The sequence below is a fragment of the Psammomys obesus genome, unplaced genomic scaffold (genome assembly GCF_907164565.1).
Source record: "Psammomys obesus unplaced genomic scaffold, mPsaObe1.curated_primary_1811, whole genome shotgun sequence".
NCBI lineage: Eukaryota > Metazoa > Chordata > Mammalia > Rodentia > Muridae > Psammomys > Psammomys obesus.
The window spans coordinates 27519496-27533224 of NW_026585644.1; the positions used below are offsets into that span (position 1 = coordinate 27519496).

A 13729-nucleotide genomic window follows, 5' to 3' on the forward strand; every position below is an offset into this window, starting at 1 on the left:
ATATATATATATATATATATATATATATATATATATATATATATATATATATTGGTGGTGGTTAAAAATATCAAAAAATTAAAGAAGTTTTAAACTTATATGTCATATGAAATTCATGGAAGTAACTACAAAATACAGATCTTGTACTAAAGAAATGGATCAGCAGTTAAGAGTACTTAGAAGACCTGAGTTGAGTTCCAAGCACCCACAAGGAGGCCCACAACACCCTATAGCTCCAATTTCAAAGTATCTGATGGCCTCTTTTTGTCTCCATGAACATTAGCGTGCATGTGGTGCACATACATACATGCAGGCATGTATTCCTACATATAAAAATATAATTAAATGTACATGGTTTTATCTAACAGGTAATAGTAACTCTTCTACTTTCTCCAAACATCTCTGAGTGTCCTTTGTAAACATATCATTGTTAACTGCCCTTAGGGACCATACTGTTCTTCATAATCAAAGCATCAGACCTATGCTTGTTCTTGGCCTTCTGGAGGCCTGCAGGAGCTGGCATGTACTTAGAGATACTACAGTAATTAATATCTGCTTGCACAGAGGCATTTGGCTCTCTGTTCGGATTAACAAGATGAGAAACAACCACATAAGTAAATTTTTTTATTTAAGGATCATATTCTCTGGAAGTACTTTGTCTCTTTGGTCATCTTTGAAGTCTAGACTTCCTTCCTATCCAAGTCCCCATGATTTCTCTTTCATACCACCACATGCCTGCAAGCTCCCAGTCAAAGGTATCCAACCTTATCAGCTATGGGACACAAATATCCCAGGATATCTGTGAATGTGGCTCAATACATACATTCTAAACGCGAGACTTTATGATTATTTTTGTGATGTAACTTCATGGTTTTAGAGTATAAATTTTATAGGTGACAATTTTCTGTCATGATGTAAAGCAAAATAAAAGTGTATATCTAACAACACATGCAGATTGGAAACCTCTACAATGTGTAGCCCAGGATAATTCTTCACCCACTGTAGCCCAGAGAAGCAAAAAAGTTAAGCATCCCTCTTCCCAATGGTACCCACCCTTTCAAGAGACAGAAAAAAAAATTCATCCATTCCACTATCATGAAAAATGACAGTAACTTCTTATCTTGGTTCAATGAAGCCAACATTTAAACACTTAAAATAAATTAATTGTACTTTACATATCGCCAAAGACAGCTGAGCTGCAGAGAGCAAGTGCAATATAAACAAACAAACAACAAGAAGAAAGACCCACAGACTCTCAACTCTTCATCCATGCCACTGCTGTGGGTCCATCTTGTATTCTCATCTCTGAGACTGAAATTAGCACTGTCCTAGAATGACTGTAAATAGCTAGGAATGGGGTTATGGCGAATGAAGGACGAAGGATGCTGATGTTACTGTGCTGCTGCCAGAGTATCCTGTGAAGCCCCTTTTCTCAGGCTAATGAGCTCAGTAGCTAGCCTGGTCCAGCAGAAACAGCAAGCTTTGAGTTCAGTGACAGACCCTGTCTCAAAAAGCAAGGAGTGTGTTAGAGGAAGAGACCCAATGTCCTCCTCTTACCTCCCAATGTAGGTGCATGCACAGACACACACACACACACACACACACACACACACACATGCACGCATGCACAATTCCTCTTCCAAACCTCTTCCAAAAAGTGAAAATGGGAGTGAGCTCTCCTAGCAGAAGTGTAGCTTCAAAGGCAGGCAACTGCAGAGAACTGACAAAGCATTTCTGGCACTATGTGGCTCATAAATGCAGGAGCTGATCTGCGTCACATTAGGCAACAGTTTTTGATTAAAGTAATAAACTTGTTATTAAATACGTAGGACTTTTTTACCTCTATGTCAACTGAAAGAGGCAATGGGAGAGCATTATCCCAGCTGCTGGAGGAAAACTGAGGCTCAGAAATGAAGGAACTTGCCCCAGGATCGTGTATTTTAAGGAAAGAAAGTCTCCTGGCCCAGAGTTTCAAAGAAAATGGAGATAATTCTTCCGCCACCACTGACATTAGGTTTAACCCCAACTAATATTTCGTGTCCCTGGTGAACGTTTCCATAGAAATGTGAAAACTGGGCCTGTTTGGCTGTAAAGAAAGCCTAGTTAAATAGGTAGGAGACCCAGGCAGGACTTGCCTTGCTTCTAAAAGTCTCTCAGGGCTCTGGTGGAGGAGACCTCTGCCTCAGACACCCTACCCAGGGCTGGGACAGCAATTGATTTTCTGAAGTACCGCAGCCCTGCCACACCTTCCCTGAAGCTTAGGTCTGAAGCACTTCTGTTGGCAGAAAGTTGGACTGAAGACTTCCCTTCCCGGGCTCTCAAGAGTCTGCCAGGTGCTGCACCTCCAGCGCGCAGGACTATTATGGGATACCGATGCAGAGTCCTGCGCCATGCCTGAAGGTGGAAAACCAAATGCAACTACCCCAAGCTCAGAGTTCCAGCAGTCTTGACCGGGGCTGCAGAGTTCCTCCTGCGCCTGCGCTTACAGCACTTGCGTAGGGGGTGGGGGGAGGCACCCAAAGTGGGAGGGGTCTGCATGGGCTGATCGCACAGCGGTAGCTGGCGCTGGAACCCGTGTGGTCTGAGACTGCTTAAATCCTTGCTGGAATCCCTAGGAGAAGGCTGCCGCCACGACTCGCCACGCGGGGCACCTGCCAGTGCCTGGGGTCTGAGGATCTTGTTGGAGTCGGAAGTATTTGATACGCCTCCAAGGGCATGGCAGGGATGAGTGGGCATCACTGCTCCAGGCAGAACTGGTTTGTGATTTCCTAAAACTGTATTAATTCGTTGCAGCCATAGTTGTTAAGGTGCCTTTGGGAACTGGCCAAAGGCCATTGTGATGTCACTGCGCCTGAAAGAGGAGACATTGACCTCACAATATCCTTGGAAGGTGGGATGAGCCTGTCTTTGCGACACAGATTCTAGGAGATTATAAGAATGTGTCTAGCATTCTTGAAACTGAGGTGACATCAAGAATCACCATACCGGTGGGATTGGGAGGGAATAAGGGAGTGGGATACAGCTGGGATACAGTTAATAAAATGTAACTAATAATAATAATCAATAATAAAAAAAAATGAATCACCATACCTTTTTGCCAGTCTTTCTGCTTCCCTGTGAACAGTAAACCCAGGGGCTAGGGCAAAGCTTTCTGTATTCCTGCAAACCCCAAAGTTCCAGAAATTGTAGGAATCTGAACTTCTTCCCCCTAAGAAATCCTTGAAGGCTGTTCTGTCTCCCAGAATGCTTCTGCTCTCTTCCTAACTAGGACTCTAAGATGCACCAAGGATCCCCCAAAGCTTCTACCCTCCAAAGGGATCACCCAAGGCCTGATAGGGTAGGGCCTCTACCTCCCACACAAGACCTTCAAGTTGTCCCTCCAGCTCTCTGGCAAGTCCCAGAGTGCACCTCCGGCCAGAGAGAGAGGGAGACAGGCCAGCAAGTACACAGGGGTACACACACACACACACACACACACACACACACACTCATGGGAGAGGGGGTAGAAAAGGAGAGGGAGAGAGGAAGAAGAGAAGAGGAGATACAGAGAACAGAAGGGGGGAGAGAACCAAGAAGAGTTTCCTTTGGTGGGGTATGGGGCCAAGGATAGGGAAGCTAGGGTTTTCTAAGAGTATAGGGGAAGAGTTGGAGCAGGCAAGAAAAAACTCTTTTTCTGTTTCTATCTGTGTGTCTGTCTTTGACTCTCTGTCTCTCTGTCCCTTGAGAGCATTGCTGTGGCTGCAGAGTTCCTCCTGAGCTTGCAGTACTTGCATGTGGGGAGAGGGAGGGAGCCAAAGTGGGAGGCTTCTGCATGGGCTGGGCTGGCAGGGCACAAGTCCCTGCCTGTGTTTTATGTAAAAGGCATACTGGGTACCAGATGAGATACTGTCCCCAATCACATCTCTCCAAACTTGTAGCCTGTTGAATGATCTCACCTGCAATCACTGCTGCTGCGCAATCTTGTCCATGCTTGGAGCAAATGCTACTAAAAACTGGGCTCTGGTTTCACACCATGAGAGCACCATGTGGTATCCTCAGTAGTCTGGGTATTTTTGCCTAGACCAGTGCCCCATTCCCTTCCACCATGTTAAAACTTCTGCCCCAGGAAGTCCATTCTTCTGAAGAGGCATGTTTGATATTGAAAGTCTCTCAGCCTCTGGACCCGGGGTGGGGCTTGGGATTCATGGTGCCAGAAGGGGAATGTGCCAAAAAGGAAAACATCCCAAGTAAACCTTCTGGAACATTCCACAGCATTAATGATGTCCCGGGGGCCTGGCTAACTGCAGAGGTTCTGAGTGTCCTGAAAGGAGTGAGGGGACAGCTGTGGTAGTCTGCCCTGGGAGAACAGAATCCAGAAATACATAAATATGGCTCTTTCCAGAAAGGGCTCAAAATGCACACACACACTCTCCTCTCCTCTCTCTCTCTCTCTCTCTCTGTCTCTCTCCCTCTCTCTCTGTGTGTGTGTGTGTGTGTACACTCCTATCCTATAAACAAGATGCTCCTCCTCACTGGGCCACAAAAAGGAACCCCCTGTAACTGGCCTGGTTGACCCTGGGTTCCAAAACTAAAATCAAGAGCCCTTCAAGGAACCCAAAGGCCTTAAGACTCTCAGAGAAGGACTTCATTCCCTTTGGGATCTTGGTGGAAGACACTGGGTACTTGCCAGTCAAAGGGAAATCTCATAGACCAGCACCCCTGACCAGGCACACTGTTCATTGGCATGCAGAGCCTGAGACCAGTGAAGAAGTTTTTGAGGGAGACGCATGATACCCTGATGAATAATGGACAGGTGCTACGGCAAAGTTTCTTAAGGTTGTAGAAAGGAACACACAAGCAAGCACCCCAGTCCTGGGACAACCGTCCTGGTCTGTCCCTCCAGCAGGGGCGGGGGCGGGGCGGGGGATGTACTGCCTCCAACGATGTTAATAGTGCTCATCCAGCCTGGCCAGGCCAAGGCCTTAACTCTAAATTGGGTTCCTGGAGTGCTGAGGTCTGGTCTCCACAGGGTTTAGTAGCATTCCCTGAAGAGGCTCCAGCAAGGCAGGCCTTAAAGGGCTAGAGCATTTTAACCACTGCACCCCTGCTTTCTCAGTCCGTGAGACCATGCTTGAGCCTGGGGTTTGGGTCACTGATGTCACTGACACAGAAAAGAACAACGCAGTGGTCCCCCACCACTTTGTAGTGCCAGGAGTTGGAGCTGGGGAAGATAAGCTTGGTTTGGGAAAGGCCAAGGGCGCCACCATCTGCGCAGTCGGGCGGTCTGGGCGCGGGAGCTACGGGAACCCAGCTCCGCCCCCCACAAGCAGGAGAGCCAGGGCCGCCTGGACTCTAATTGTGGGAAAACTAAACGCCCAAGGGTAGGTTGAGTTAGCCTAAGGGGAACTCATATTTCTCTGTCTAAGCCTGGGGGAGGGGTGGATCCCAGGGCATCCGCCTCCAGGAGCGCTCACAAGGTTTCCAAATTGAGAAGAATCTTCGTGGGTTTGGAGCTATGATGAGGCTGGCTGGGGGACAAGCTCCAAGAACTGAGGGCAAGGGGCTCCCATAGGAAACAGACCAGGATGTCCTTTGGGGGACATATTGCGAATACATGCCGAGGTCCGGGCACAGAGGGGGCACAGAGGACAGATGCTTTGAGGCCCTGTGAAGAAAGATCTCACACCAAAGCAAAAGAAAAACAAACAAACAAACAAACAAACAAAATCTGGAAAGCTGCTAGTTGGGGTGAGGGTGGGAAGCCTGGGGGGTTTACTCTGTTCCTTCATGGGCCCCACAGGACCCCTGCACCTGGAGATGCCGGGATTTCTCACGGCTTGATGTAATAGCAGCAGACTCTGTCCCTTGCATCTCACAGCTTTTCGGTTTGAGAAGTTAGGAGACAGAGGGGCCTGACACTGAAAAGTGAGGAAATGAGTACAGAGGTCGATCAACACCAGAGGAGCAGGGCTTACTCTGTCACCGCATCCCAACAGGACAAGGTGAGAGAAGCTGACGTGTAAAAACTGACAGGTAAAAACTGTTCCTCTCTAAACAAATGCATTTTCCCCTCGAGGTCCGAGAGGGAACATCCGATCTGTCTTGCCTGTAAAATAACCGTTTATTTAATAGTTAAAAAATAAAAAAAAAAAACTCCAGTGATAAATGTCCTTTACCGATGGTCAGCATAAAGTGCCAGTCGCAATACAACGTCCGGCTCGTGGCCGGCAGCTCGCTCAGCTCGCTCGCGCGCGCAGGGATGGAATCGGGGAGCCGGAGGCCCGCCCCTCCCCCACCCTCACCCCCCCAGCCCGGGGTGCCTGGTCCTCAGCCGGGTTTCTGTGTCCAGAGCAAGGGAGGCCAACGGCGCAGCCAGAGCGCCCGGGAGTCCCTCGGAGCCAGCGGCCCCTGGGGCCGGATGGCAGAAGCAGATACAAGGATTACACTTTCGCAGGCTCCCGGGTGTGGGGGGCAATGGGGAAGGGAGGCGGGGACTGGAAATTGCTGGGGCGGGCAGACCTTTTCTTTTCCCCTCTCCGCAGTCAAGACTTTACAAGCTTATATGGTCAGAGTCGGGGGTGGGGGGGGGGGGGGGGGGGGGAGGAGGTAAAGAAAACGTATAAAATAACAATAGAAAAAGTAATACTTCTGGGAGAGGCGCCGCTGCGGCTCAGCGGAGTTTTCGTTTCTTGTTTTTTTGTTTTGTTTTGTTTTGTTTTGTTTTGTTTTGTTTTGTTTGTTTTTAATGCAGTTCCCCTTCCGCCACGTGAGTTGAGTACCGCCTTTTGGCCAAGAGTTTAGCCGCGTCCTGGGGGAGCTGCCCAGGCTGAAGGAGTCACGGCCCCGGGCGAGGCTCAGGATCGCCACAAGCGCTGGGGACCCAGGGGACAACGTTGCTTGGTGTGGAAGGAAAATCCCGGGAGCCCCTCCCGCTGCCCGCAGAGTCGCCCTCAGCGCGGGTCCCTCCGGAAGGGAAGGCGGGCTGCAGCACGTCCCCGGGTCCTGGTGCCCCGCAGGCTCTGTTCATTTAGCATTTGATCTTGGAGGTTTTGAGCTCCTTCACTTGTGAGTGTAGCGTCTTGTGGACCGCGAGAGTCCGGGACTGGCAGAATCCTTTTCCGCACTCTTGACACTTGAAAGGCTTCTCTTTGGAGTGAATGTATCTAAGGGTGGAGACAGACAACATAATGTAATGTTTATGAATGGCTGGCGGACCGAGATTCCCTTCCCACTGCTGTGAAGGTGTTTGTGGATACAGGCAAAGGGGACAAGAGGACCAAACGACACACCGAGGACATGGGTAGGAGTGACGACTTGAAGGGACAGAAAGATCACCTGCTTTCCTGGGGGTAATAAGTAGTAAGCACCTCTTTAAAGGTGGCGTCAACAACTGAAGATCAATCAACAGACCTGTGGGCAGTTTCCAGATCTGCCCTGAAAGTGAAGTAGTCACTAGCTCAAATATTCTTAAAAACCCAAAATGCACGAAATTAACTAAAACTAAAACGTTTCTGAGTTCCTATCCCAAGGGCCCAGTCCCAAATCTCTCAGACATTCCATGTAAGCCTATTGGACCGTCTCCTCCGGGGACTGGGAAAAGGACAAAGAGACCGGACCTTGTGAAGACCCGATCTTAGGTTCTATTCGTTTCCGTATTTCTTCCACCGCGTTCTGAAACCTTTCCTGTCCTGGAGCGGGGACCAACTGGGCGTAGGAGGAGCTCATTCATGATTTTAGAGACCACCCCCACCCCCGAGGTGTGGAAATGCTTATAGCCACTAGGGACTCTTAGGAACCTTAGGGGGGGGAGAGGGAGGGGTTAGCAGACCGGAGCAGCCAAAACAAATCCCTCTGCGGCCACCCGCTGTGCCTCGGGGTCGAACCTGTGATCCCGTAGGTGGTCCTGCCTCCGGAAGGCTTTGTGGCAGATGTCACAGGTGTAGGGCCTCTCATCGGTGTGCGTCCGCTCGTGGATAAGTAGGTTATAGGACTTAGTGAAGTGGCGCCCACAGAACTTGCAGACGAACTCCTTCTTGGTCTTGGAAGGCAGGCGTCCCCTGGTTGGCTTCTTTTCCGGGGATAGCTTGGTCACGTCCAGGAGGGCGCCCAGCCCACCTGCAGGGGAGCCAGGGCCCTCCCCTCGGCCAAGCTTGGTGGGATCCTCTTGTGTGGCAGCCAAGGCCAGGTTAGCGAAATCAAAGCGGGGCTTGGTCTTAAGCGCTGCACCGCCGCCCGCCGCGGTGATCTCTGGCTTAGGGTGGATGACGTGAGGAAACCAGGGAAAGGCGGGCAGCTGGAAGCGAGCGTCCATCAGGCTGGACACCGCACCTGGCACTTTCGAAAAAGAGGAACGCGGCAAGTGCATGGCTGGGTAGCCCAGCGTCCACTGGTGCAGGTGCACGGCGTGCAGAGCACTGAAACCGTACAGGTTGGGCAGGTGGTCCGAGGGCACTGTGGGCAGACCGTTCACTGCTTGAAGGAAAGAGTAATTGGTGAGCTGCAGGGATGGGTGGATGGGCACCGGTGCCGGCAAGGTTTTGCTGCCCATTTTTGTAGCTGGTCACTGCAATGATTTCAATTATCGACCTGCAAAGACAGGAAGAAGGGTGGGGAGAGAGCCAAAGAGATATTCAAAGTAAGTCAGCTTCCTTCGGAATTCCAGTGCACCTAGACCCTCTCCTTCCCTTAGGGCAAGGAGCTGGGAATTGAAAACCTCAGCCACGAACCCAGTGCCCTCTCAGAACAGATGAGCACATAAGATGTGGGAGAGCTGTCTGGCCAGAGCCCTCCATTGATGGTCAGACTCCCTCCAATTGGTGTCCGGAAGAAACATCGATGTTGACAGAGCAATCAAAGGGCATCTAAGTTTTTTTTTTTTTTAAGTCAGATACAAGCAAACTTAAAACAAAGCCTGCTGTCAACCAGGAAAAAGGAAAGCTTAGGAACTCCGGCACGGCATGCAGACACCAGATATCTACTTTCAGGCAAACTTGGAGCCACACATAATTACACCACCCTGCAACAGTAACAGAATTTGGAGAGCACACTTACACATTAAGGTCCTTGTTGATTCAGAATCAACAAGAAAGGTTCAGAGACAAAGTAGAACTGCCAGTGTTCTATGGGACAGCCCTGTACAAAATGCAGGAGGCTTCAACTACGCGTACCACCCAGCTCCTGCAGGTTAAGGTGTTTTGTTTTGTTTTGGTGTTTGGCGGGGATGGGGGTGGGGGTTTGGTTTCCAGAAGCCAAAAGAATCATGCCATCAACTTTAAAACTCTCATTTGGACCTTATAATGCACCTTATGTGCCTTATAATCCCTGAGCCCTGAGGACTCTGTCCTCTTGGTAGCTCTTTGAGGACTGACTCCCTAAGCTCTGACGGTAGGTCATCCTCATTTCAAGAAAAGGTACTAACACCCATGCTCAGTTCCTGTTCTCTGTCAAACAAGTTGCAATTCCACAGGAAGGAGCTCAAGGATGCTCGTAGCAGAGAGGAGCAGGTTTTCTCTGGTGCTCAGTCTCCTTAGGTCTGCTGAGAACCTTCAGCAAGGTCAGCGTGTGCAGGTAGGAGCACTAAAGCCAGCCAGGCCTTCACTGCTGTGCTCAGTTTTCTCTCTGAATGTAAGTTCATCGGGGTTCTTGTGTAAGATCCAAGGTGTACCATGCCAAAGCGACTAGGGGCTCCAGAGCTGGTGTCTTCTGGCCACCTTGCTCAAGTTCCTCAGTATACATGGAAAAGTATATTGGGGGGGGGGTTTCCTCTGCCACTCTGGACATTTCTAATTTGTGTCTATATGGTGGGAAAGGAAAACAAAAGTAGAAAAGCCAAAAACACTAGGACCCTTGGGAAGCTTCTTTGGTTGGGGTTCAATGGCAATGCTCAGGTGATTGTCAGAGCAGGGTCTTCATAAGGTCCTTCTCCCTTCCCAGTGCTAGTTCCTGGCTTCTGATTTCTTCCTTGACCCTGTACCTCTCTTTCTTACTTCTTTCCTCTGTCTGAAGTGTCCCTTTCCCTGGAATGTCTCTGTCTTCACACCTTCAGCCTCTGCTTGGGGCTCTAGAATGCCTGTCTGGTCTAGAGATGCACAGAGCCTGTTTGGAGAGGATGAACTGAGGATACCCTACCTAGAAAACCTCTCTAGAAAACAGCAGGAAGGTGGCTGGTAGCACAGCTAGATCTAAAGAAAGATATATTTCTGAGGGTGACAGCTGCCCAAAGCACAAGAGCAGGCTGGCTGGAATTTGCCTGTAATTCATTTTCCAGGTAAGGGAAGAGCAAATCTGCTGAGCTCCAACCTGGGTAGCAACCACACATACTCTGCACCAGCCTTCTCTACTACTCGACTCATAAAAACCTGTGCCAGACAAATGATCTGGGACAAGGAGAAAGCAAAGCACAACTAGGCTGAAGAGGAAGCTGGGGACCCCTTTGGGTTGGGGATGGAGAGGAGGAGGTGGACTCCAACTTCAAAGCCATGCAGAACTTAGGCTGGTTGAATGCCCTTTGATTTGCCATCCTGGTTTCTCTCCCTTCCAGGCACTGGAAATTAGATCCTTATCTTAGGATCTATTGGAGCCAGCAAGGGGCATGAGGAGGCCACACCAACTTCTCTCCTGCTAGTCCTATGGGAAGTCAACTAGTGATGGTGGCTGCAGGACTCTGGCTTGAACCACTGGGCTGGGGAGAACCCACAAACTTCGCCTGACTTTTCCTCGCCTTCCCCAAGAAGCCAGAAAGTCTGGAGAGGCCTGATCTTGTTTCCTCCAACACTCCGCTTATTTTTCTCAGCGGACCAAGCAGTTTATTTTCCGTAGCTTTCTGAGTCCTGGGATTCCAGGGTCACGCCACCAGCTTTCCCCGCGGACGAATTTCGTTCGAAACGTGGCTCTTTACATCAGTACTAAAAAATGGACCGAATACAAAATCTGGTTTCACGCGGCTAAGAGCAAAACATAGTTGCAGATACGCCTCTGTGGCCTGAAAACATGAGACAAACACCCGGCCTCGCCAGCCCCAGTGACACCCCACCCCCACCCTGACCTGACCTTTTTCATCTTTTTACGGGGCAGGGACCGACTCTTTTAAGGCCCAGCATCCATCCGAACTGGAGCTTAGGCCTGGAGACTGGGGAAGCACTGTTAAGTGTCCTGACTCGCTGTAGTGAATCCAATTCGCGCCTCAGAGGCAGGGGTCCCTGTGCGGCACAATCATTCCTGTCCCTCTTGCAATGTAACGCCAATCCCGCGTCTGCCGCCAGCCTTTTGCAGGGCATTAATGAAGTGAGCAGCCTATTAAAGTGGTTTATTCGGGGCTAATTGAGCGTGAGCGAGTTAACTGCTTGCATTAATGAGGACAGAGCGAGCCCCACGAGCTTGTGCCTGAAGGAGCCCAGCTACACCCCCCCAAATCATCCTTGACACCGAATCCCCATTTGAATGGTGAGAGGATTCAGGATCCAGGTCCAGTGGACTGAACAGCACCGATACTTCGGCTGCGTGGTTTGTTTGTTTGTTTGTTTGTTTGTTTGTTTGTTTTTCAGCAAATGAGATGGAAGGAACCCATTTCGGCTGCAGTTTTCCAACAAACGAGATCGAAGGATTCGTTTGCCTTTCTGCTATACCGGGATGCCCGCTGTGTCCCCAGGAGTCGGCTTCCCAGTCTTAATGAAACCGCAATTACTTTCCGGAGAGCCTGTGATAGACCATCTACCAACCAGTTGTCAGTCTTCGTTGCTCCCCCATCCCTGTCAGCCAGCCCACTCCTTCCCTGGGAGGCTGTGAAACCCGGAGAAGAGCTTTGCACGTGGTTCTCTTTCAAAGAGCCAACTTGCAGGTCCCACCCCGGATGAAATTCATCGGATTATTGCCCCTAAGAATCCATTGCAGCTAAACTCTGCTCTGAGCCCACCCGGCTTGTGCCTGGGCTGCTGAGAAAGGGCTGCGCACCTCGGAATAGTTTTATTCTTACTAGGGATTACCGCTGGGGAAAAGTAGGATTCCTTTAGCCCTCACCTCCTTTCTCTTTTCGGGTCGCATCTTTCCCCCGCTTAAGCCTGGGGTTGGGCAACTACCAAGAGAGCAAAGGAATCCCCACCCTAAAGATCTAGGCAGCCTCACAATGGTTCTGCTTCGGGGGTGTTCGGCTCCCCAGTTAGAAAACAATCTTCCTTTGTGCCCCCAGAGTGGATCCCTACCCTGGAGACAATCAAAGGTTAGGAGCTGCAGGCCGGAGGACGCCCTGGAACCCTCCAGTCGAGATCATCCCAAACAGAGAGCCCAGCTGCGAGGCAGTGGTAAGATGCCGGGTAGCTGAGGTCTTGGGGGTCTGCGGGCTTCCAGTCTAAGGAGCAACTGGCATTAAAGCGGAACACGGTTAGGGCAATGCACCTGTCCCGGGTGCTGTGGGCTTAGATAATGACCATCCGCATCCTCTCCCCCTTCCTCAGGTCAGTCTGAATTTAAAGAGGCACCCTGCAAAAGCGTGTGCTCGCTGAAGTTGCTCTCGTTTCTTAAAGGGAGCCCGCAGACGCAGACTACCTTCCAAAACCTGTGGACACCTTAGCGGAACTCTGCCTACCCCAGCGCGGCTGTTTTCAATGGCCCAGGCCTGTCTGTCCCCTCCTTCCTCCCGAGGTCAGAGGCCAAATCGGGACCCAGGGTTAGAAATCCTTGAACCAGCATCCCCATAAACCTGATGCAGCAACCGCTCTCACTTTCACAAAGAGCCTGCAGCCTTCCTTTGGCAGGAGGAACTGCCTCTGGGGAACAGCGAAAAGAGAAGGCACCAGTTACTACGAGGAGCCGGGAGCCGTGCCTGCCTTCGCCTCGCTGAGCCCAGGCGCCCCAGGGCTGCAGTTACCTTGTTCAGCCGAAGTCCCCGGGCAGAGCTTGTTTGCGAGGCTCGCCGCGCTGGACTCGAAAAACCAGAGACTCTGGAGTCCACTGGCACCTCTGGCGAGCTGGAGTCCCGACGCTGCTTCTCTAGCGGCAGGGACCCCGAGCGCCCGACGCACGCGAGCGCTCCGCAACCCCGGAGTCCTGCGGCCGGGGTCTGGTGAGCTTTTCTCCCAAACCCGAGCCGGTGAGAACTTGCCGAGGAGAGGCCGAGCTACGTCTCACTCATCCTTTAGCACCGAGCCGCCTACTTATTTTAATCCACCACCCCCTACCCCTCCCGCCCCTGCCTCGAGATTCCTCCCCTCCCTCCCCTGCCCCCCAACTCTGCCTGCGCCTGCGCACTGGGAAACAAAGTTTTGCTGACCCGGGCAGCCGACTTTGGCAGCTGCGCTAGCCTGCCCTCAGCTTCTCCAACCGGTGTCCCCTCCCCGACAGTACACACTCGACACTTTCTGTAATTTTTAAAAAAGACACATAAGGGCAGGCAGTAGAGGAAACAGTTCCAACCTGACAGGAGAGGGCTAGAACCGAGCATTTCAGAGTTCTGCTGTGGGTTTGGGGGACTCAGTTTATGCCTGTGAAAGCGGAAAGAAGCCCCGCATGTCCAGACACCAGCACCTTAGACACACACGCAGTTTTGTAGCCTGGCAAATTTGCTGCTCCTCTTAGAATCTCCTCCCAGAGACGACAGACCTCTGGGTGTGGAGCAGAGCTCTGACACCAGATAGTGAACGCATGGGTCCTGGGCGGTGACTCTGGCAGAGCTGGCTAGTTCCTGGTGCGGAAGGGCAGAGATTACTGACTGCAGCGAGCGCCTATGGCTGACCACAGACCCTGGGGTGTGGAGTCC

General features: G+C 51.0%; 1 protein-coding gene across 1 annotated transcript; it reads right to left on the reverse strand.

Moving 5' to 3' along the window:
- Positions 1-6604: 6604 nt before the first annotated feature.
- Positions 6605-13089, reverse strand: Osr1 (odd-skipped related transcription factor 1). The gene is made up of 3 exons (XM_055622854.1): positions 12842-13089; positions 7863-8565; positions 6605-7142 (listed from the first exon to the last, which is right to left on the reverse strand). Exons 2-3 carry the CDS (start codon positions 8525-8527, stop codon positions 7007-7009), a joined length of 801 nt encoding a protein of 266 aa, XP_055478829.1. The 5' UTR covers positions 8528-8565; positions 12842-13089; the 3' UTR covers positions 6605-7006.
- Between the last annotated feature and the right edge of the window lie 640 nt (positions 13090-13729).

Bases quoted from the DNA above. Each gene is read 5' to 3' on its own strand.
- Osr1 (XM_055622854.1), bottom strand. From the start codon at position 8,527: ATGGGCAGCAAAACCTTGCCGGCACCGGTGCCCATCCACCCATCCCTG. The intron at 7,143-7,862 runs GTTCGACCCCGA...CTCCACCCTTAG, and splicing joins GACCACCTACGGGATCACAG to ATACATTCACTCCAAAGAGA.